The sequence below is a fragment of the Ambystoma mexicanum genome, chromosome 10 (genome assembly GCF_040938575.1).
Source record: "Ambystoma mexicanum isolate Mex_15411 chromosome 10, UKY_AmexF1_1, whole genome shotgun sequence".
Taxonomy (NCBI): domain Eukaryota; kingdom Metazoa; phylum Chordata; class Amphibia; order Caudata; family Ambystomatidae; genus Ambystoma; species Ambystoma mexicanum.
The window spans coordinates 34,913,769-34,938,783 of NC_090932.1; the positions used below are offsets into that span (position 1 = coordinate 34,913,769).

General features: G+C 49.3%; 1 protein-coding gene across 4 annotated transcripts in view; it reads right to left on the bottom strand.

The window, feature by feature from the left end:
• Nucleotides 1-25,015, bottom strand: part of IL1RAP (interleukin 1 receptor accessory protein) — a 681,332-nt gene that overhangs the window by 435,832 nt on the left and 220,485 nt on the right. For all 4 annotated transcript variants that reach the window (XM_069617446.1, XM_069617447.1, XM_069617444.1 and 1 more), the window contains exon 2: nt 3,518-3,585. In XM_069617446.1, coding sequence (XP_069473547.1) covers nt 3,518-3,581 — 64 coding nt within the window. In that variant the 5' untranslated portion in view covers nt 3,582-3,585. The remainder of the gene's footprint in view (nt 1-3,517; nt 3,586-25,015) is intronic.

Here is a 25,015-nt window from a genome sequence, read left to right on the forward strand (position 1 = left end):
AGCAAGCACACCTACACATCTCTCATGTAGCAAGCACACCTACACATCTCTCATGCAGCAAGCACACCTGCACCTACACATCTCTCCTGCAGCGAGTGCAGCTTCACCTACATATCTCTCCAGCAGCAAACGCACCTACACATCTCTCCTGCAGCGAGCACAGCTTCACCTACACATCTCTCCTGCAGCAAGCACACCCTAATCTACACATCTCTGCTGCAGCGAGCGCAGCCTCATCTACACATCTCTCCTGCAGCGAGCGCAGCTTCACCTACACATCTCTCCCGCAGTGAGCGCAGCTTCACCTACACATCTCTCCCGCAGCGAGCGCAGCTTCACCTACACATCTCTCCTGCAGCGAGCCCAGCTTCATCTACACATCTCTCCTGCAGTGAGCACAGCCTCGCCTACACATCTCTCCTGCAGTGAGCACAGCCTCACCTACACATCTCTCCTGCAGCAAACGAACCTACACATCTCTCCTGCAGCGAGCACACCTTCACATCTCTCATGCAGCAAGCACCCCTACACATCTCTCATGCAGAAAGCACACCTAGACATCTCTCCTGCAGAAAGCACACCTAGACATCTCTCCTGCAGCAAGCACACCTACACATCTCTCATGTAGCAAGCACACCTACACATTTCTCCTGCAGCAAGCACACCTACACATCTCTCCTGCAGCGAGTGCAGCTTCACCTACACATCTCTCCAGCAGCAAACGCACCTACACATCTCTCCTGCAGCGAGCACACCTACACATCTCTCCTGCAGCGAGCGCATCTTCACCTACACATCTCTCCTGCAGCAAGCACACCCTAATCTACACATCTCTGCTGCAGCGAGCGCAGCCTCATCTACACATCTCTCCTGCAGCGAGTGCAGCTTGACCTACACATCTCTCCTGCAGTGAGCGCAGCTTCACCTACACATCTCTCCTGCAGCAAGCACACCCTAATATACACATCTCTGCTGCAGCGAGCGCAGCCTCATCTACACATCTCTCCCGCAGCGAGCGCAGCTTCACCTACACATCTCTCCTGCAGCGAGCCCAGCTTCATCTACACATCTCTCCTGCAGTGAGCACAGCCTCACCTACACATCTCTCCTGCAGTGAGCACAGCCTCACCTACACATCTCTCCTGCAGCAAACGAACCTACACATCTCTCCTGCAGCGAGTACACCTTCACATCTCTCCTGCAGCGAGCACACCTTCACATCTCTCGAACCCTAAACTCTCTCCACTGGCCACGAGGATCAAATTCAAGACCCTCTGTATCATCCACAAGGCTTTCTGGGGCCTAGGACCCACCATCTCCAACTCTCTCTCGCTCTCCCTAAATACTCCCCTGCTAGAGTCTTAGGCTCCTCTCACTCCAACTCTGACTGTCGGATGATTCTCAAGCAGAGTGGGGGGCAGGCCTTTCTTTGGTTGATGCCTCCCTTTGTAACAGCCTCCCTGCCCATCTCAGACTTGAGCTTGATCTCCTTAAATTCCAAAAACTTCTCAAAACTCTGCTCTTCTCTACCTCTTTCCCACTTTTCCTTCTTTGCCAACTGCCACCAAGACCAATGGCCTGGTCCTTATGCATCCACAGGTGACCAAGCCCTCTACCGAACTGATACCAATTCACTCCTCCCCCCTTCTCCACCCCCCACACATGCCCTTGCAAGGCAGTTGTGCACTGCTTCCTTGGAATTCGTCTGCCCAAGCACTTAGCCCAAGGCCTCCTCCAGGTCTGCATTGGCACTCCACCCTGGGTACCCACCAGCACTTCTCCATTCCTCTCCACCTACCGCCACCCAGCCCCATCTTGTGCACTTCTCGCCACTGCACTTGCACATCCGAATGCCACAAGGCCTAGTAGGACCATAAATGTAGATTTGTGGTTTTGCCATCATTGTTTACCTCTTGTTCACTCCCCATTAAGCCTTGTGGTGCCTTGAAACACAAGTCTGTTGTATAGGCGCTTAAATGCTCAATATATTAAAATGCAGTGGTGTGCAGATGCACATGCGTCCATGAATATAGAAATCACGCATGTGGCGGTGTCGCCCCTCGGACTGCCCACAGCTGAGCGCCCCCACCTGCTCCCAGCCCCCCAAACTCTTGTCCTCCCCCACTTACCTGCTGCGGGGTCTGGCCTTCGGCTGCCTCCTTTCCATGGTCTAGATACTCCATTTTTGTTTTTTTATTGTACAACTTTTATTTAGATTTTTTTTTTGTTTTTTTATAGAAAAATAAGAACGTGATATTTAAAAATCAATGTTATTCACAACCTCCCTAGGAATGAAAAGGAACACAATCGTTTTTTTAAGTGTCAGAATTGGCTTTGAGTAAACAAAATGATCATGTATGTACATATTGGTTTTGAAAAACGTAATTCGTTTTGCATAGTGAAACACTCGGAGTCAAAAACAAATCAAAAATAAAAGATACTGCATCCCCAGACGCCTTGTAGGTTAAGATCTTCTCATTAAAAGGTCATTTTGTGTTTGAAAATTTGTTTCAATAAAAAATAAAAATGTTGATCGTTGACCTTTCTGCGCATTCAGTTGTATTGGTTCGGAGATGGGATGCACACAAAGTGACAGCATCCGGAATGACCCAGGGCAAGACCAGCCCCGCCCCCCACACCTTTCTCCCTGGTGGTACCCAAATAAAGACCACCTCACCACCAGGGAGGTCTGCTCATCTCCCCGGGGCTCGCCCTCCACCCCCCCTAACCACTCCCCATAGCAGTGGGTTCCACATGGTGGCGAATTTGTCCACTTGGAAGTGAACTCGGGACAGTCTCTTCCCCCTCTCCTCCCCCCTCCCCCCATCTAGTTGGGAGAGCGAGTAGGGGAAGTGGGCATGGGTGACATCAGCAAAAAATCCAAGCGCTTAAAGGCATGGTCTAGTAAAAAATTTTATTTAAAAAATAGATAGGCAACATAAAAAAAAAAAAAAAAAACTAGCATTCTCTTTTTTAAAACTTCCTATGTAAAATTGAGCTATTCAAGCTCAAAATTCGCAAAAGCAAGCACATGGGCGCATCCATTTTGTGAAATGGATGCCCTCCTGTGCTGGCTTTTGCTTTTGCGGCACTAATGAAGGAAAAGCCAGCCAGCTGTAGTAAACAAAAGCTACCGCTGGGTGGCTTTCTCTTCATTAGTGCTGTACGCGGAGGACGGGGACCGGAGACCAGAGCAGAGCTTGAATAGCTCAAAATTTTACATAGGAAGTTTTAAAAAAGAGAATGCTAGTTTTTTTTTTTATGTTGCCTATCTATTTTTTAAATAACATTTTTTACTAGACCATGCCTTTAACACCTTCTTGGTCCCTCAGTTACAATGATTTTACTTTTTCCTGAGTAACGAAACGAATACCTCCCAGTTGCCTCAGCCGAGCCATAGACCCTGCAAAGCAGGGGGCACCGCGTAGGGAGCAGGGGCCCGAAGAGAATGCCCCCACCAACAACACGTAAAGTTCACTGGAAGGCGCGGGTGTGACCCAGGCACAGGAGGACTTACCGGAGGCGTCCACGTCCAGGCCTCTGCACACCCACAAAGCCATCAGAAGACAGGCGAGCTTCATCCTGCTGCAGAGAAGAAAAACAGAAAAGCTGTAAGCCGGTGACACCTCTGCACCCCCCAAACAATGCCCTCCCTTCGCAGACCGATCCCCGCAAAAAGTGCGTGCACATTCGCACTCTGGACTAGCACTCTGCAGCTAAAACGGGTGATGCATTTCAGAACAGGGCTCCCTACAATGGCTGGAAAACAGACACAGGGGGGGCAGATAGTTCTTAGTCGCTTGTATACTGCATGATAAGAATGTAAGGTCAGATGGTAACTCATGCTCGCACTGCACCCTGACTTGTAACCTTTCAATGGTTAAACTGACATTCATGCCTGTAACCGATTTCGTAAGCTTAAGCGCCTAGATACCACAGGGTTTTGTGCGCTACACAAATGTTCAAATAAATAAAATTAAAATAAACTAGTTGCAATCCTTTAACTCGTGGGAAAAACAGAGCCTCTACTCCACATCCAGCAGCAAACGCAAGAACACAGATTTCTACATGAAATTAAAAACACACTGTTGCCACTTCATGAATAAATGAACCCCACGATTTTAAAAATTAAATACAAGAATTAGCAAGCCTCTGCCATCAGATGGATCAGCAGTGTGTGGTATTGGGGGGGGGGGGGGGTGAGCGTGTACAAATGTTAGAAACACATTTCATGTTAAGGCACCTACAGCATCGCCCACCCCTCCCCCCCAGTCGGCCCTCACTGAGCACACAGGGACCAACTACGGAAAGAGAGGAGCTGGTACATGATGTGCCAGAAATCCAACTTTACCTGTGATGGCCACTCATTCTGTTTCCCATTGTATGACACCCACCATTCTGCAGGTCGTACCAGGGTTTTTCTAACGCACCTTCTGGAAAAACTTGATCTTCCATGCCCTCGGTCTCACCGAGACATGGTACACGGCCAGCTCTGTCACAAGCTTTGACACGCTCCTACCCAACGGCTACAAGATCCTCTCTGCGCCCAGGTCCTACCGCTCTGGTGGGGTTAGGGGGGTAGCCCTGATCTTCCCAGAGTGGATTCCTGCATCTGTCATTCCTATGCAGGCCTACTCATCTTTAGAATGCCTCATCTGCAGGCTCTCTCCCTCTTCTGGACATTCCCTTGCTGTGGCTATCTAATGGCCAGCTGGTCAGATCTCCTTCCTCTCTGAGTGGGTTGACCTATTCACCTCACTCCTGGCCTTAACCACTCAACTCCTTCTTCTAGACTTCAACATCCACCTGGATGCCTCCGGTTATCCCTCTGGACTCTTCTGCAACCTCTGCGACTCTCACTCACTATTCTCCCCTCTGGCCCAACTCACTCTGCAGGGCACACTCTGGATGTTCTGGTCTCCTCAGACCTTCCCCTTTCTGTCCCTCTCACCACTCCTCCCTCCTGGAGTTATCACTTTCTCCTTTCCTCCCATCTCACCCTCTCTACCCCTTAGGCCAAGCCACCTCCATCACTGCCACCCACCTTCTCTGTCATCCGACCCATGAAGCGCTTGTCAGCTGAGGCTTTCACTGCCACCTTCTCACCCCATCCTCCCCCTTTGGCTGACTCACCCTGGCACAGCCCTCTCCACCCTCCACTCTGCTATATCTGATACTCTTGATGTCCTCACCCCTGTCATGAAAATCCACCTGAAGCCCAAAGCCAAGTTTAACTCCTGGTACGACCTCGTCACCCTAAAACGCAAGTGAAGGGTGGCCGAGAGGAAATGGCGTGCTTCATTTACATCCTCTGACAAACGGGCCTGCCGCCTTCTCCAAAAGGCAATACCGGCTCTCCGTCCTCACCAAGAAGGGAGCTCATATCCAATCCCGCGTCTCTGCGGCATCTAACAACTCAGCTGAAAGCTTTAAATCTGCAAGCAACTAGCCAATCCTGCGACAGTCTCTACCTCTCCTGTCCTTTCTCAGGCCCTCTGCACGGCACTGGCTTCTCACTTCATCTCTAAAACTTAGGACATCCTGTCCTCACTCTCCACCCATCCCCACCCTCACCGTACTCCCTGCTCTTCCACTGACCCTTCTGCAGTCCCCCCCTCCTTCTCTGCCTTCCCCTTTACTCTGCAGACGAGGTTTCTAGACAAGTCTGATCTATGAAAGTCTTTTCGAAACAGGTTCACCCCTGCTCCTCCAAAACTATCAGGGACCACATTGACTCCCTGGTCCTGCCATGGCTGATTTCTGCAATCACTCTTTCGCCACTGGAGTCTTCCCATCTCCCCTGAAGCACTCCCTTGTGCACCCTTTTCTTAAGAAACTGCAACCCCTCCTGCCCAGCTAACTATCGCCAAATCTCCATCACCCCCTTCCTGGGCAAGCTCCTGGAGAAACTGACCATCTCCCAGCTTAATCTCCACACTCAATCGGTTAGCTGTCTTCATGACCATCAGTCTGGCTTCAGAGCTGCCATAAGCACGTAAACGGCTCTCCGAACATCCGTGAAGACCTACTCTCCAACCTTGACTCTAACACCCTGTGTCCTCATCTTGCTTCTGCCTTTGACACCGTCAACCATTCCATCCTGCTCAACCGTCTGTGATAACCTGGGTATCACTGGCCAGGCTCTGGCTTGGCTGACTTCTTTCCTCTCTGACCGACTCTCCCAGGCCCAACTTCACTCCTTCCTCTCTGCTATCTTTTTCTCTACCTGTGGTGTCCCCCAGGGGTCTAACCTCTCTCCCTGGCTGTTCAACCAATACCTGGCACTCCTTGTCCACCGCATTGCCGCTCTCTGCCCCAACTTTCAGGGCTATGCGGATGATACCCAGCTCATTTTCAGGCTACCCTCGGCCTCCTCCTCTCCTTCCCTCATCCCTGACTGTCTGCCATCCAGGAGTGGTGTGCCGCCAACGACCTCTGCCTTAATGCCAGTAAGACTGAGATTCTCCTCATTGGCACACCCACTCCCTCCTCCCTGCAGCCCTCTGGCCGGCCTCTTGGCCCTGTTCCGGCTGCCACCTGCAAGGCTAAAAACCTGGGGGTCATCTTCGACTCCACACTCTCCTGCTCTCCTCACATCTCTGACTTGTCGAAGATAAGTCACTCTACCAGCTGCACCTCCTCAGAGGTATTCTTCCTTTCCTCTCCTTCCCCCAGAGCTCTGGTTCTCTCTAGGCTGGACTATTGCAACAGCCTCTTTCTAAATCTACCTGCTTCTACGCTCCACCCTCTTCAACTTACCCAGAACAGGACTGTGAGACTTGTCCTTGGCCTCAAGCCCAGGGATCACATCTCTCAAGGACTGAAATCTCTGCACTGGCTCCCAGTAGCAGTGAGGATCAAGTTCAAAACCCACCCACAAAGCTTTCTGGGGACTGGGGCCTCAATACCTCCAACTCTCTTCCTAAATATCTCCCTTCTCGAGCTCTTTGCACATCTGTCTCCAACTCCCTCAGGGTCAGTCACATCTCGGAGCAATGAGTTGCTGGGAGATTTTGCCTCGGCTGGGGGCCTCGCTCTGGAACAGCCTCCCTGCCTCCCTTAAACTGGAGAACCACCATCTGTGGTTCCGGAAGCTCCTCAAAACCTTTCTTTGCTTCTGCTTTTTCTCCTCCCCTCCTCTGCTGACCTCCTGGTTGTAACTGGAACTGCACTGGTTACCTGGACACCCTCTCGGGACCAGTTCCTTCCCGCCAACGTTTCACCCCTGCACTTGGGGACTGTCCCTGTATCCCTACAGTCCCCCTCCCAGCCCTTGACACCTGATGTCTGCACTTACCATGCCCTTGCCACTTGCTGGCCGCTACTTACTTATTGCCATCATCTTTGCCATGTACTGCACTGTCCCTGCCCCCTTCCCCCTTCCCACGCACTTGCATGATCTGAACGTCACCTGGCCTAGTAGGATCCTTGTCCGTTCTCCCTTTAAAGTTCAGAGGCTTACACGTGGACATACATGTACATTGCATGCATTGGTCGTGTTTTGCAAAGACTAGCAAAGCTTGAAAGCAGACACTCTGAACACGTATGCATAGCCATGATCGGGGCAGTCATGCACCTCACTGAGGGACCCTTTTTAAAGGGGTGCATTGAGTGTTAAATACGCCTACTGTTGTGTGTCCCATGGCAGACAGGCATCACACTCATGCCCTCCTCTTGGAAACAGGGACTTGCCCTTTGCCAGTCACAGGTCCTTCACTTCAACCCCACGACATTCTAGGGTCCTTTGAAGTAGTGAGAAAGAAAGGGGGCGTTTGGAGATGCCATTTGCCGGCTCAAGGTCGGAGTGCCGACTGACCCTCTCAGAATGATCAGTGGAAGCAGATGTGGAAAAAAAAAATAGAGAAACATTAATTACGAAATTGAACTGAACCCCGGTCCTCTAAATAGCTGCGCGTATGATTGGAATGACCCAAGTGAAAGCACTTGCAACCCGCCGGGACTTGGACTGCAGCAAAGCGCGCAGAGTGGCACTTGCGATGCCAAGGACAGGACGGTGCAGCGGGAGCCCTTTACTGCCAGGTCATTGCTAGTCCCAGTGGAAGGGCACAACACATGCCTTCAGCTTCCAGAGGATTCACTAAAGCGTGGGCATTCGGCCCTCTGCCCTTGAAAATGGCACAAGCCTGCAGGCGTAGTACAGAGGCGCCCCCAACAATGGGGGTACAACACTCATTCCTCTGGCAATGGACTGACTGGTGCGCATTGAACTGTGCCCGTCGGCTGCCATGGGCACAATAAGGTCGCAGATATTTAAGTGCAAAAACATTCACTTGGTACTTTTCTCTCCGAAACGTGGACTTTCACACAGGTGAAGACACGGCGGACAGTCCGGAATCATGTGGGTGCCCGTGTGGTCATGTGGTCATGTTGGCGGAATGCAACTTGTGTGGAAGAAAACCGCGCACTGTCCACGTCGAACACTTGTAAGTGTCAAAGTGTGAAGTGCGGACACAGGCAGGTTTGGCAACCTCATGCATTACGCAAATATGTAGCTCATCAGATGTCACCTGTGCAACCATGTAACTTGTGCATCTGTGTAATATGAAACCTTTAATACCGCCTTTGTTTACTGCCAAGAACAGCGCCTAGATGCCTTCGGGCTTGGCGCGCTATATAAATTGCAAAAATAATTAGAGGTCATTTTATTGATTTTAGGGATAAACTGAACACGTTACCCCTTACCCAGGGAAGCGAAGAGGAGCAGGTGCAAACCGGAGGCAGAACACCATCAAAAATAATTCTCAAATATGGGTAGTGTTTAATGCGTCATACAATTAGAGCAGCAATGTGCATGAAAGCAAGCCGTTGCCTCATATCACTAACAGGGGCGGTTCCATTCCTACAGACAAGAGACCCAGAGTGAGGCAGGCGGACTCCCACAGAGACAGAAGAGCAGCCCTGGAGGCGGGCACCAAAGGACACGCCGGAAGCCCCCTTAGAAGCAGTATCAGCAGTGCCCTCTGCTGGATCGGCTCACCGAGAAGAGCAGACGCCGGGCGTGCTGATGGCGAGATTTGCCAGAGGGGGGTCGGGGGCATTAGAAGGTCCAGCCTGTGCACCGTACCGCCGTCTTCTGTCAACTAAAGACACTTCAGAAATAAGTCACCAGATGCCCCCAAATATTTAAAGACGTACAGCCCCCCCACCCCCAAAAAAACAGCTTCATGAGGGGCGTATCCAGCTCTGTAAATTCAGTCACGTGGTGATCACAGTGGCGAGGGGCAGTCTGGATCTGAGCGCTACAGTGGACGTCACATTCCAAGACATTCAACACAAGGGGTTCATGCAGGAGGTCAATTGTGAATGTTGAAAGGGCTTCCTCTCCCTCGCCATACCCACTGGATATTCCATTATCCGTGTCAATCATCTAGACGGCCTAGGAGGGGTTGTAGCCCTCATGAATAAATCCACCCTCCCCATCAGAGCTTCACCTTTTCAGCAACTACCAGGCTACGAAATCCTCCTGGCTAAACGTCAAGGCCCCCCCCCTAATCGCCCATTAACCTACTTCTCTATCGCCAACCCTCCCACGCTCGTAATCCAGAAACTGACATCCACCTCCTCATCGCCCCACTCCTTGAGCCCCAAAACCAAATTGATTCTCCTAAAAGATTTAAATCTAGGCCACAACGACCCCTCCAATAACAAAGTCGCCACCCTTGAAGAGATGAACTTCTCAAAACTAGTCTGCTCCCCAACCCACGAAAAAGGAAGAGTGCTAGACTGGATTCTCCAATGCAACACCCCCTCCAAGTATCCCAACCTATCCCCCCCCTCCCATGGTCGATCACTCTTTGATCGCTTTCGCCCTCATCACCACCACCAATAATTCCCATATCAGCAGTCAACCCTGTTGCATCACCGCCAGACACACCCGTAAGCTCACAGCAGAGCTGCTGACCCCCCTCCATCTTAGCCTCCCTCAATTCAGCCCCTAATAGTTCCCTCCCGAAGCCATCCTTGCATCCTACAATTCCACACTGCTCCCTGCACTGGACGAACACGCACCCTTCAAAACTTCCTAATGAAAAAAAAAAGACAAAAAAAAAAAAAAAAAAAATGGTACACTGATAACCTAGCCTCCCTCAGGAATAAGAAACAAGCCCTTGAACCTCTCTGGAGAAAGAACCCTACTCCCACCAACAAATCAACCTTCCAGTGCTCAGCCACCATCTATAATCGAGCCATCATCGAAACTAAAGGCAACATCTTCAACACCAGCATGCAAAATGCAAGTTCTGATACCAAAGAGCTTTTCAAAATTCTTAGAGAACTTGAATCCTCCGTAACCCCTTCAGATAACTTCGCAAGATAAAGCTTGGCGCACTCTCATCCAATCCTCCCTGGACGACAAAATAAAGAAATTAAGAGACAAAGCTATTCTTAAAAAAATTCCTTCTACCAGCCCTGCCAACCCCCCCCTTCAGCCAGCAACTCCACATCTACAATTCCTCCTCCACAATTTCAATTCTCTACCGTCTCCCCGCCTGAAGTCCTCACTACCATTCAGCACCTGAAAGCATCCACTTGCGCTGGAGACACCTGCCCAGCCCACATTGTCAAAAAGTGCACAGAATCCATGGCTCGTATCTTAGCTACCTTTATCAATGGGTACTGGATAGTCCAGCCCCTTTGATGAGCAGCAGTTATCCTTGAGATGGATGGGATGCAGATCTCGCTCATACACCAAATAATAGGGCCGACTCAGGAAGTTGACAAAAGGAAGACTGTTTTAATGTCAATTATCTAAAACAGAGAGCATAACGAACATCAACGCAAACACTCGATCTTAAAAGTCAAAACATTTAAGAAAAAAGCAGTACTTTTATAATTAAAATGTGTCATCACTGACGTCTAACCTTCGTGTTACTGATGTCATCCTACGTGGCAAACTACAAAAACCTAACGGAGGGAGTGATTGGCTCTAAGTGAATATCTAAGTATATCATCCACACTAGTCTAAAAAAGTGTAACTGTGATTCGTTAATCAGGTGGGCAACTAAGCCTGCCTCTAAAAATGAACACTATGAACGTCAATAAATACACAAAGTCCCATTGGTTTACACACTATAGGAGCCCTGAATACACAGGTCTTCTACAATTGGTTGGCAATCTATCCATCTTCAGTACTTTCCCACCTGCAGGCTGGCCGTCCAGATGTTGGTTAGCTCGCATTAACCTTAGCTTCCCACCAATTAGCATATCAATCCAACATCACTTCAGTGGTCTGCTGTCAATTAGGCCTTTGAACTTTTGAACTTTGTCAGAGAGTGTTGTTGGCTCTGCGAAAATTAGGGAGTGAGAGACACAGTCTGCTTCCATGCGTAGGTGTGATTATCTCGTTCCTCCAACTTCATGCTTCCATGCGACTATTTTACTATAAGCTTAGAGCTAGCTTCACGATTACTTTGCTGCTTGCGTTTCTTCTGCATCTGTACAGGTGTAAAATGAGTTAATATATTCATCTGTTTCTGTGCAATACGTTTCTTCACCTTGAGCCCAAGATGTCGCTTATTCTTATTGCTTTATTGATGCCTTGTAGAATATCTGCATTTTCTGATCACTGCATACTTTTATGTACTCCATCTCCAGCTCCATAGAACCTTACTTGGTAATGGCTTGTAATACTACCATTCATCCTTGCAGTTTATTGGTTCTGCTTCTTCAGGAATCGCATTCAGATGACCATCATATTTCTTTGTATGCAGGTTTTCTCAATGGGTACCTTGGCTCCCAAATCATCTTAAGTACCGCCCCTTTAATTGGCACTGGACTGAGTCCATATTCTGGTCTTTGTCGATTCAGCTGTTCTGTATACATCTCATACTCTGGTTTCGAGCATACAGATAAAAGGGGTGGGTCAAAGGAGGTGGGGGTACTTTGCTCCTTCTCTACAAATGCATCCTTTAAGTCCAATTCCATTCCCACTGCCATCAAAGAGGCATGGGTCATGCCACTCCTGAAGAAACCCACTCTAGACCCTACCATCCCTACCAACTACTGCCCCATCACCACCGTTCCTTACCTCCTCAAAATCCTGGACCACATTGCCTATTCACAACTGCAATTACATCTGGAAAGCCATAATCTACTAGGCACCCGCCAATCAAGCTTCATATCCAGACACATCACCGAATCTGCCCTCCTTGACCTCAAGATCCAGATCAACCACATCAGGGATAATGGCGAGCTTGCCATCCTCCTACTGCTAGACCTCTGCAGATTTCAACCTAGTAGATCATGAAATCCCCTGCAAACATCTTAGCACCACCTTTCACATCGCCCCTGAAGCCACCTTATGGGTCCAATGCTTTATTATCTGGCAGATCCACTAGGGTCTTTACAGGCCTTGAATCTGCTGACCCATGTTTCCTACGGTGTCCCACAAGGTTCCTGCCTCTCCCCAACGCTCTACAATATGTACACCAAACCTCTTTCACCACCTAGACAGGCCTAACATCCCATATACTAACTTCGCCGACAATACGCAGGTCCTCCTCAAAATCACTGGTGACCACAATCAAGACTACCAACATCAATCACATTGTATCATACAAGCTTGGCTGGCCAACCACCATCTGCCCGAATGACAGAAAAAAACAAGCTCCTTATTGTGGTCTCCCCACATCACCTAAAACTATCCCAGCCCTCCCACCCCCACTTTTGCATATATGGGAATACCATTCCCGTATCCGCCCATGTAAAAACACTAGGTGTGAATCTGGGTGCTGAACTAAATATGCAAAAACATGTCAAATCTGTTGCATCCTCCACAGCCTGCTCTCCCAAACTTATAAACCTTTCTAGGAAATTCCGCACAGCCAACAACTGTCTTACCTTAGCTAAAGCCATCATAGATAGCAAACTAGACTACTGCAATGCCATCCTAGCAGGGACTCCACGAAAAACATTAACAAACTACAACTGCTCCAAAACAATGCCCTCAGAAGTTTGGGGCTTGAAGCGCTCTGACCACATCTCCCACATCGGCCGGGAGGCACACTGGCTTCCCATCAAAGCCTGCATCAAATCCAAACTTCATGCCATCACCTTCCACTGTATAAACACTTCCCCAGCTTACGTCACCAACTGTATCACTAAGAAACGCAACATGCACAATCTCCACCACCACATCAGCCTTGAACATACCTAGATTTGCTAGAAAGGGAGCTGGGGGCTCTTGCTTCACCATCATCACCCCCCACACTCTGGAACGCCCCCCTCTGAAAATCCAAAAAAAACCTGTCTATGCACACTTACGCAAGAAATAAACAAACTGCACTGTACATTTCTGACTGCCCTACCTACTCTGAATTTGACCCACGTTCTACGATGTAACGTAATTACCTAATTTACTATGATGCACGTTCCATGAAGTAATGTAACTACCTCAATGTTTTCTAACTATGTACCTTTCATCGCTGTGATATCTCCGGATTTGGTCACAACCAACAAATAAAAAATATACAATTAGTTCACCTGGAAAATCAGGAAATCCACTGCAGTCCTGCCATTTGTTGCAGTTTAGCTGACCAGGCTCTTGTAGGGTGTTGGTAGGAACAAAATAGTGCCCAGCAATTTTGAAGCTGGTTGTGTGCAGCCACCCACCCAGGGAAGATGTACCCATGCTGAATTTCAAGTGTGTGTGAGGGGTGGGGAGGAGGGGGTGCTGGAGGTCAGTAAATTAAATCTGTCAAGCGATGTGGAATTTGACCATCTGCACGCACAGGGAGTGTGGACTCACCTGGGCTTTTTTGAAATTTTGTGATTAAAATGAATGATGGGAGATTAGCATCAGAAAATGTGTAGGGCTAATCTGCACACATTTCCCTCTGGTCACCGCACAACAAACACATAGCCATGTGTACTCTGGGGGAACACAGCCTACAGGCAAAGTCCTCTCCGTCACATTTAGCTGGAATGTGACAGCCAGGAGTACATCAAAGCACCTCTGGAAGGGGGAAAGCAACAGTTCCTCCTGCCATGGCCAGCCTATTAAAACATCAAAGGCTTCATGGATCCACCCTGCCTATTGTTAAGATCTATGTGGTGGCAGCGCATACTGATGAGTTTGTTGAAGCAGGTTTGCGAAGAGGCCTGTTCATAGAACAAACAAAGGGCAAGATACCCTAACACCTTTTTGATAAGGAATGTGTCAGCTTAAAGCTAGCTCCCACCCCTTTGTATTGAGGGCAGTGAATGTCATGTCTGGGACAACTGTTTACAGTAGACAACCCCTGCAGAGTGACCCCATTTCAGAGGGAAGAAGTATTCGATGGAGACAGTCTGTTCTCGCCACAAACGTCAAGGGCGACCTGCACTTTGACCAGATGTTACAGAGCTCAATTAACCAGAGAGACACTTTGATCCACAACAGACAGGAAGATGGGTGGGCCTTAGTAGTACACGTTGTCACCCCTTACCTTTCCTGTTGCAAATCACTATGGGTATGACTTCGTGCATACAGGAGATTGTTGGTGAGGACCCAGGATTGGTTCATTAAGGTAGGCTTAGCCTACACCAATCACTGGGGGCCATTTGGCTTTAAGAGAAAGCTTATCCCCTCTCAGCAATTCATTCGACAACTTTGAAAGGAGTAAGGACTCATTTGGACCCTGACTGAAGGTACAGTTTACCTTACAGCTTCTGCCAGTGAAGGAAGGCCAGGATATCTAAGAGGGAAGAAAGATCCCCCTCCCTAAACATCTCAAAGGGAACAGAGGAAGATGCCAACCTCATAGGACCCGCCCTGCAGCTCCGGTACGCAGCCAGCACACAGCGTTCCCTGCTAGGTTATGCCAGCAAGGTGGGAAGTACCAGAGAGTCTCTGAAGAAAAGGACAAGGCTGTTGCATGCAAACTCTCCTCAGCTTTGGGCCGTCCACCTCAAAGGACGACACAAGCGCTATGAAGAAGCTAGGAGGAGTGCCACAACAAGCATCCATCAGTGTCCATCTTTTTAGGACATTTCTGAGGCAGTCGAGCAGCAACCGCTTGCACCAACGACTTGTCACGCTGTAGTCAGTGAAGTCGTCCGAGATGCCTTAACCAGCATTCCAGATCCGCCAGCCAGCACAGAGACACCTGACCAGAGCTGCCGTGTAGGCCAGCCTGCAGTAGTCTGTCCAACCCGGCTTGCGGACTGCCTGCCGCCTGATACCTGCATCTGTCTCCGATCTTGAACTCTGTTGCAGGAGCTGCAAAGCATCCTGGAACCAACTCGATGCTGTCGAGCATCACGATCATCTCAAGCACTAGGTACATTGTGGTTCTGCCCCCCTGGTCCTTGTCCCAAGCCCCCTAGTGACATGTACAACCCCTTGCTCCTTTGGTGCTAAACCAAATACCCTTGAACAGTTAAGACTGATTGCATTACTGATTACCCTCCTGTCAGTATCCAGAGTGCTTCCCTTTATTTCGTGAACCTGTCTGTCCTCTGTGTTCCTTTACAGGGTGGGTTGTATTTTGTAGTGGGATAGAACTGTCTGTTGTAATAATAAAGTATATATTTGTATAGACCTTGGACAGTCCCTTTTATCATTGGGTAATAATTGTATTTTCGCTGTGTTGCAACTAAACAACGATCCACAACCTTGCAGAGATAAGCCTGCCGTTCAGCCACCGTTACCAACATTGGACACGGAGGTTTATAATGTACTTGTATTCCAATCTGTTTGGACCATTCTGGTGTACTGGAGGTGTGGGGCTGATTGATGGTTTAGAAACAGATACTCATCCCTGGACCGCTGGTGCCCCAGAAGTTGATTTGTCACATTTAGTAATTCACAACACTATAACTACACACACACCTCCAATAAGCCCCCCTATAGCCCCCCTCAGTGCAATTAATTTTATTTAGCAGGTTGACGATGCTCAAATGAAATGGTCTAACGTACCATGACTTCTTTTGAAAGAGTAATCAACCTGGTCATGAAACATGTCTGCAAGGGGAGTCCAGGATATCACACTTTGGAGAAGGAGATCAGAATTCTAATCAGCAGCATTTACTGCATGCCATGCGAGTAGTCCACAAATGCCCCGCCATAGAATCGCAGAGTCAATACATTTTAGAAGGCTACGCTTGTGGCTGTTAATTCTGGATTATTGAGGGAGGAAGGGAGGAGGGCAGTTGTGTCAGAGGTCTCAGTAGCTGATGCAAGCCAGCCTGACTTACAGCTATGCAGCCATACAAAAAAGGCAGCAGAAATACTAAAACATTAAAAAAAATAAACAAACAGTACACAACTGACATAGGAGCCTGCGCTCTGGACCCCCAAAAGCTCTGTGATATTCAGAGTGGTACTAGCAGGAAGAAGCTCTGATATTATTACTGCCTGATCTGAAAAGGAACGTGAAGGTAAAGATGCACCTTGATGAATTACTAGATGCAGAATAGTACGATGCGATGCAGAAGTTGTAAATGTGAAGGGTTCCGATCAATGTGTGCTGGGAGAGTTATTCAATTATATGAGACTAGTGTGAAAACGCGTGCACACGGGCTAAAGTTCACGTACACCTGGCCTAATATATTTCCTAATGCAACAGCCCTCTAGTGGTGACAAAATGATAAGCTGGCAGTCTCTATTGTGCATGACTGCAATCGACAAACATACATCTGGCCTATTAAATTGCAAGATATGGCAAGCCGTGATTGAGCTGAGATCTTGTGAGGGTTAGAGTAGGGATGTTAGGAAAGTTGCTTTAGGGCAACTCGGAGCAGCCATTGGGTGTGGCCACGTCCAATCCTCCATAGGGGGGCGGTGTCGGAACTTTCGGCGCTGTAGCTGTCCCGAGGCACCCTGGAAGGGGATGGACAGTGAGCAATGACTGGTCCTGAATGAGAGTGGGCGAGCACAGGAGGGGTGCAAGATGAATGGAGCAAGCAGCGGTGGGGTCAACGAGAATGGACCCAGAGGGGAGCTCAGTGCCAGGATTATTTCTGAGACCCTAGGAAGAGTTGAGCAAGTTACCTGGTCAAGGTGTGAGATCTGGGAGCCAGGCATGTGAACTACGCTTGGGACCAGAGAAACCTAGTGGGGCATGAATTACATTGGGTGCTTGGGGTACCAAAAAAATAAATCACACTTGGACACAGGTGCAAAAACAAGTGGGACACGTTGAAGAACATTCTAGCAGGTTGCATCAGCGTGTGGCAGAAAGGATAATGGCGAGCAGGTTAGGGAGGGAAGCCATTAATCAAGACACATCACAAGGCCCAAGGGCATATGGCAAGGCCTAGGAAAACATTGGAAATCACAGCAACGCATTAACAATCCTAACGAGAGCAGCTGCCTGGCCTGCATCCTAGACTCCCGTCACTGCCTTGTGCGGAAAGCTGCCCACTTGCCTCCGATACATTGTGCAGGAAGGATCTAGGAAGGGGACTCGCATGTGGGGCGCTAAGGGCTATCTGAGGCAGAAAGCCCCCGAGAGCTGAACACTCTAGGGGCTCCCTTCCCACCTTCTTAGCAGGTTGGGTGGCAGGCTGACCACAGTCTCAAGACTCACTCTAACGTGCGGCCCTGCTAGGAGGTTGTTTCCGGTCAGAATCAGGCAGGGGTAAGAATCCCTGGCCGTTTCTCCCAGAAGGGAACCCTAGGTTTTCCATCATTCATTAAACCCCTGTGCCATAGCGCACACAGCCACAGGCCAAACTAAACACTGCATCTGTCCCTCCAAACCTGCTGGCGCCATAGCCTTCACAGACAGTGTCGAAATCTTGTAAACTGAACAAAGCCTAGAAGGTTATTTGATCTTTTGTATGCAAATGTTCAATGTCTGATTGGAAGAAAAAAAGAAAAATATAAAGGCGGAGGAGTGGGGGGCGCTGGGGCACAGATTTTGAGGGACCCGGGCAGGACTGACAAGTATCTCAGGCTATCAGGGAACCCGGTGGGACGTGGACACACAGTGGACCCTGCCAGCCACATTCTTCTTGCTACATAGCTATATACACAAGTTCACATGTTTAGTCTGCCTGCCAGAACTGGCAATGTAGATATGAGCCCTCCGGAATGGAAGGCCCAGGGACATAAGCTGGGAGGTGGGTTTGTTGTGGGTCCGGCCGTGGCAGCTTGCCCCATTAGCATGCCAGTGACAGGCGGGCCTCCAGGCCCCAGCTACAATGGGTACCCAGACATCAAAAGGGGGCTACCTTGCCCTCAGGCAGTTTGCAGTTTTGGCTTATGACCAAGGCGGGCAAGGTAGCCCCCATTCATCTGTTGCCCTGTCCTGGCAGCGACGGGGGCTGCAGGACAGCGGTTAAAATAAATAAATACATTTTAAAAACTCCCTTCTTCCCCCAAAAGAGGGGTAATATTGACGTATAATTGGGGATCAAATAGGACAGGCACTAATGAGAAAATAGAAAAACACTCCAGATAGAACAGGCACCAAATTAAAAGACATAGGGTCACAGGAACGGGCAAACTAAAGAAGTTATCATAGAACTCAATAGATCCAATTAAATATCTAAAGCACAAAGGCAGGTTGCCAAAACTAGGGGAATCTGGATGAATGCCGAAGCCTAGGAATGACCCACCAGGGAAGAAAAGGCATCAGATAACCTAAAAAGGCAAACGCCACTTAAAGCAAATCAGGTAAATAATCAAAAAACAAAGGACAGGCGATGAAAGGCGGAGCCCAAGAATCCACTACTGAGGAGAAGACCCAATAACGCCTCACATGGGCCCCAATGCCAAGTGGATCATGGAGCAGAAGGAACGCCGACACATGCCTCAGAAAGAGGAATAAGGGTGCACGACAGGGGAGAAAGGCAAAATGCCTCTCCAGGGCGCATGGGAAGGGCAATCCCAAAAACTTGAATCAATGTTGATGCAAGACGAAGCTCGAGAACCCACCTCCGAGGATAAAAATGAATAGCGCTTCACAAGGAGCCATATCCCAAGTGGATCTGAGATCAAAAGAAATGCCTACATACAGCGGGAAAAGGCAAAACGCCTCCCACAAGGGGTGCAAGGAAAGGACAATCCCCAAAGCTGAAAGCCTGTTGAAGGCAACCAAAGCTTGCAAAGCCACTTTGGAGGATAGAAAATGAATAGCGCCTCTCAAGGGGCCATATCACAAGTGGGTCATAAGGGCTAAAGGAATGCCGACATATGCCTCAAAGCGAGGAAAAAGGCCCACAACAGTGGGGAAGGGCAAATGCCTCCCCAGAGGACATGGCAAGGGCAATGCCCAAAACCGGATTATGTTGGATGCAAATGGAAGCTCAAGAACTCACCTCTGGGGATGAAAATTAATAGCGCCTCACTAGGGGCCATATCACAAGTGGATCAGTGAGCTAAAAGGATGCCTGTACACAGTGGAGCAGGCTACAATGCCGCACCACGAAAGGTACAAGGGGAGGACAGTACCCAGAGACTGACTACAAGTGGAAGGCGAGCCAAAGCGCCAGACTCCACCTCCCAGGATAAAAAACACCCCTCAGGGGGCAACATCACAAGTGGGTCACCAGAGCAGTAAGAAGCTCTACACATGCCTCACAGCATGGAAAGGTGCACAGCAGTGGATGAAAGGCATAGAGCTCTGCAGTTTGGAGGGAAAGAAAAAAAAAACGAAGAAGGCCAAGTGCAAGGTTAAGGAAGATGCACCAGAACCAGCTCACACGCTGGGCCCACCAGATACAGCTCACAGGCTGGGTCCACGGGATACAGCTCACAGGCTGAGTCCACCAGATACACCAGAGAGCTCACACGCTGGGCCTACCAGACCCAGCTCACACGCTGGGTCCACCAGAACCAGCTCACACGCTGGGCCCACCAGATACAGCTCATAGGCTGGGTCCATGGGATACAGCTCACAGGCCGAGTCCACCAGATACACCAGAGAGCTCACACGCTGGGCCTACCAGTCCCAGCTCACACGCTGGGCCTACCAGACCCAGCTCACAGGCTGGGTCCACCAGACCCAGCTCACAGGCTGGGTCCACCAGACACAGCTCACAGGCTGGGTCCACCAGACACAGCTCACAGGCTGGGTCCACCCAAGTCACAAGCTTTTTGAAAGATGGGCGGCAGGGATCAGTCTCGAGTTGGCCCTATGTGGGAGTAGGGGCCCTGCTCACCTGATTTCCTGTCCCCCCCCCCCCTCCCTGTTGGTTTTCTTATGTTTTATGGTTGGTTTTCTTTTGCACCATAACTCGTTAAAATAAAGCTTGTAGCCAAAGTTTTTCCACTTGACATCTCGTTTGGCCTCCTCCTTTTGTGAAATTGTCATTACTGTCATCTGTCACTTGTGTCACCCTGCTTGCCCCCCCACCCCCACACTAAAACACTTCCAGGCTTATGTCACTATCCCAGTAAAGGGCAGTCCAGCTTAAGTGCCCCAGCATAACCCTTGGTCCCCTTGGTCCCCTTGGTCCCCACACAGAAGGCTACACAACGAATGCAGGCACCAGACACTCATGATGTACCATCTTCACACCACACACAAGGGTGTCAATAGGACACCCCATGCGGTTTACACTACCACCGTACACCACGGGGGTTAGTGGCCTGCATGCGGGAGGAGCAGTGCACAGCCGTGTACTCTGGTTAGCAGCGCTTGGAGGTCATGCCAATGAGAAAAGGCGCTTTACCAAGGCTATATATTACACCACAACACAGATCTCATTGGTCTGCGGGCACCATCGCGAGGGTGTGCGGAAAGCACAACCCCGGCTCCCCGGCGCATGAAGAACAGCGGAGCCGGAAGCGTGCCCCCGACACCCACCTGCGTGCTGCGCTCATCAGAAAGACACGGCGAGGAGAAAGATGCGTGCTTAATACACTGATGCAACAGCACTGCATGCATCACTCTGCATCACCCCGGCCAAAGGAGGATGCGGGAGAACGGATGCACGGGGCTGTGGCCTGGGAGCATGCAGAGGCCCAGCCTCGCCCCCCCCCTCCCCATCTCCAGCACCGTTCTGCCTCCTCCACACGCTCCTGCGGGGACTACGCCGAGCATTGCGCCTGATTGATGGTGGACAGGGGGCTGGATTAACCCCCATTACTGCGCTGATAGAGGAGTGGGGGGCAAGCGGGTCAGCATGCATTTATGCGCATGGCTTGTCGATAACGCTGCTTAAGTATTAGCTGCAGATTTATGGGAGTGCGGCGGTCAGGGGTCGGACACTTCATGGGTCGTTGTTCATAATTTTCCCATTTATCTCTGTGCTCGTGACAGTTCGCAATGTGTACTCGCTCGTGACCTTCTGCACCGCGCGTGCTTATTCCCATCACTCACATCTCAGCTAACGTGAGGCAGCACGCGATTTCTAGAACTACAGCATAACGCAAAGCAGGTACCCCCAACCAGCAGCTTGTCTACTGGCCAAGGGGACAGGCGAATGCCACTGGGTGCTCAATGCAGGCTGTCCTGCAAGAGCAGACGTGCAGGGAATGGGCCGGAACAAGACGGAACGGCGCTCAGGGAAAACGCGCCTTGCGGGAGCGCCGCTCCGTCTCCCAGACCGAGGGGCCAGGACATAACTCACCCAGTGGACAGCGGACATTCTGCCTCCACTCAAGGACCAGACCGGTTTCAGAAGACTCGGCACAGAGCGGCACTTCTGCTCGTTAGTGAAGGCTCGGCACTGGGGCAGAAACTGCCATAGCCTCGCACACACAGCTGCAGCTGTTCAAACCAGTCTGCATGTCCTGCCATTCACAGACATCTCTTTATTAGGGCGAATGGTTTTACCCAATCAAGAGATGTAAAAGGGCTTCTTAATCACTGTAACAGGTGTTTAGCATTTAAAATTGTGGACATGATGTGCCCATAATGACCTTTGCTTTAATGAAAATCGCTAGGATTGGGTTCTGTGTTGCATAACCTATCCGGGAGCCATGCCCCTTGGCCCTACCATCTCCTTCCCACAGCCACACCCTACCAAAGGGGTGACGGTTCCCCCAATACATGATTTCCATTACCAGCACTGGACCCTTCCCACCATTACTAAACAGATGCCAAGCATGTGCCTACGTGGGACATCTCAGTACATAACCTTAGGAAAGGGGGATGGCTTCCCTCCATTGTAGATTTAAAGATTCCATTTTGGGCAGGGCATTGTCCGCTCGCCCAAGGGAGTAGTGGAAGAAATTCCATACAATAGGGTATTTGACCCATGTTTCATACTCAGTAGACGGGCTCCCACAATCTCGGTTAATTCTTGAATGTGTAAACTCAAACTCCTAATCCTATGTGGTCTCCTAATACTATGTGGTCCTAGCTCGCCCTGCATGAGCACATTACCTGTCCTTCTCCTCTCTCAGCAGGAAGTACTGGTTGCATGCTTCTATGTAACACTTCCAATGTTGTCGTCATAATGGGGCTAGGGCAGGGGTCTGCAACCCTTGGCCGTCCGGATGTTTTGGACCACAATTCCCAACCGCCCTAGCTGGCATGGTCAATGTTCAGGGATCTTGGGAGTAGCAGACAAACATCTGATATCCACAGGTTGCAGACCCCTGTGGCTAGGGGGTTATACACAGAGTGTGCCCGCTTCTAATGCAGTTGCCTACTGTTTGGAAAACCTACTAGCACACGTTAACCAAAATGCTTTGCTCTGGTGTGGTTTAAGGTCTACAGGCACAAAGGCTCTGTGCAGACATGGTAAAAGTGGATTTTGGCGCTCAAGAAGTTTCCGTTGGTGCAGTTTTGTAGCCCCGGTGCACAGATACAGGATCACAAGCAATGGGAATAATGGTAAATTACTATGAGGAATACGTGCCATAATGCAAACTCCAATGGGTGCTTTCCCTGGTTTTATCTTTGAGGGTGCATAACATGAACCCCATGTTGACCTTCATGAATCCTCATTTGTATTGTGACGAGTCCTTGGATCTCGTCCCATCTCCCATGGGGGAGGATCCCTCCCATGGGGGCCAGGGCAGTGGGACCACATCTAATAGCCCCTCTGAGGGTGGTGCACCGTGGGACAGTCACATGGGTGGGGAAATCCCTTATGGGAAGAGGGACGACGATATGGGGAGAACGAAAATATTTAATTATCCACTCGCCCTCTTACCCTATTCAGGGCAAACCAGTCCCTCCCCTCTCTATGCATTACTACAAGGTAGAAAATACCAATGACTTGCCTTACACAGAGAGAATGTAGACTACCCATGTGAATCCTGTGATTGGGAACCAGAAGAGGCACAGAGGTATAAGGAATGCTCCGCAAGTCGAAACAGCACAGTCTAGTCAATTTGGACAGTGTGAAATACAACAGAGGATACAAACAGAGGAAAGACTGGGGAAGGTGTTGAGCCCTTCTCGGAGAAGTAGCGAGAGTAAGCAGAGATGTAAGAGAAGGAAGATCGCTTACCGAGACGAGGGCAAGTAGAAGCAGAGCAGGGCACATGTGGAAGGATCGTTTCAGAATCCTGGTAGGAGGAAGTCCGGATTTATCAGCAGACTAAAGAAAGCAAGAGGGAAACATTGGTTTCCCAGAAGATTGACAACGGAGCTGCCGCAGACCGCAGAATGAACCTGAAGATCAGGGAAGCCACACAGCAGACCACAGGTGCCCAGGAGGAACAGAGCATCACGGACCAGGAAAAAAAAAGTGCACTGTTGTCGAGGAGGCGCAGGAGCCCCAGGCCATTGGTGTAGAACCCAGAAGACTGGGTCTGGGACCCTGACGGAAGTGAGAGAAACTTAATATATCCAAAACCATCCTATACCATTTTCTTTTCTTTTTTGTTAGCGATTAGTTTATTTCAAACTTTTCGCAGCTTCAATTCATCATGGTCTTCCATTAGAACATATTAAGACATTTTACAAACAAATGAGAAGAATGAAAAGATTACCATGGTCTACTCTTCTTACCACGCTCAATTTTTGAGTTCAAGTTTAACACTTTGTCCGGAAAGTTTATACCCACACGTACAGGATGGACTCTCTCCCAGGAAAAATAGTCTGCACCGCTCATCCAACGTCAATGTGGCCACATTTTCAACGTGTGTTTTTAGATATGGGCTCTCTCTACAGAGGGGACGGGACAAGAAGGTATCAAGTGGTTTGTGCTCTCCATAATTTTCAGGATTTTTACAGAATCTTCCCAACCCCCTCGTTTCCTGGCAAACAGTAATTCCTTCGTGGGGTACAAATGTAATTTTAGTCACCAAAATTGGTTACAACGATACATGCTGGGAAACTTCAAGTATCTAAGCATTGTGTTCATTGCTCGAGATTCTAATGATGGATCCAGCATTAATGTATATTGCGTTCTGAGACCCTGGGTTTCTATCTGATCCTGCCTCCTCAACTTTTGACTGCACAGGGGTTTACTATTACGGTCTCTATGGACATGTCTAAAGCGTGCAAGTGTGCCATGCATTTGTCATGCCACTTCATCACGGGCCATGATTGTTCCTCTTTCCATGGTAGGCTTAATATTTTATATGGACGAGCCAAATCTACCATGGAAACGTTCCTTAGTAGAAAAAATGCCTTCCAGAGAAGGACTGAATACAAGGATTGTAATCCCAGTTCATATCCAATAGCCACTACTGGGAGACTTCTTGGTAAGGCCAAGATCTTCCTCCAGAACTGCCCCTCTAGGATGTTCCAGATTTCCCACTAAAGATCCAAACCAGCCTCACCTCCATATGTTAAAGTGGGAACAACGTTCTGGTAGTAAAATGTTATCACGGGGCTCAATGTAAATGTGCAATTTCTGGCTTGTAGTATGGAACCCTGTAGGGCTAACATGTTTACTTTTGATTTGTGTTCTAGCAGCCAAAGCTGTTCACTAATGCTCTTGTATTGAATTCCCAAATAAAATATGAAGTCCACTTGCTCAAGATGTGCTCATCCCACCCTCTATCGAAAGTTGGTTCTAGGTTTCCCACTCAAACACACAAAAATCAAAAAGGATGTCTGTGCTATATTTCTAGATCACTGGCGGACATATTTTTTGCAGTTGATCCAGTTTTTCATTGCAATCCAATTTGGGTCTCGTCAACCAGAACAAGATCAGCATAAAT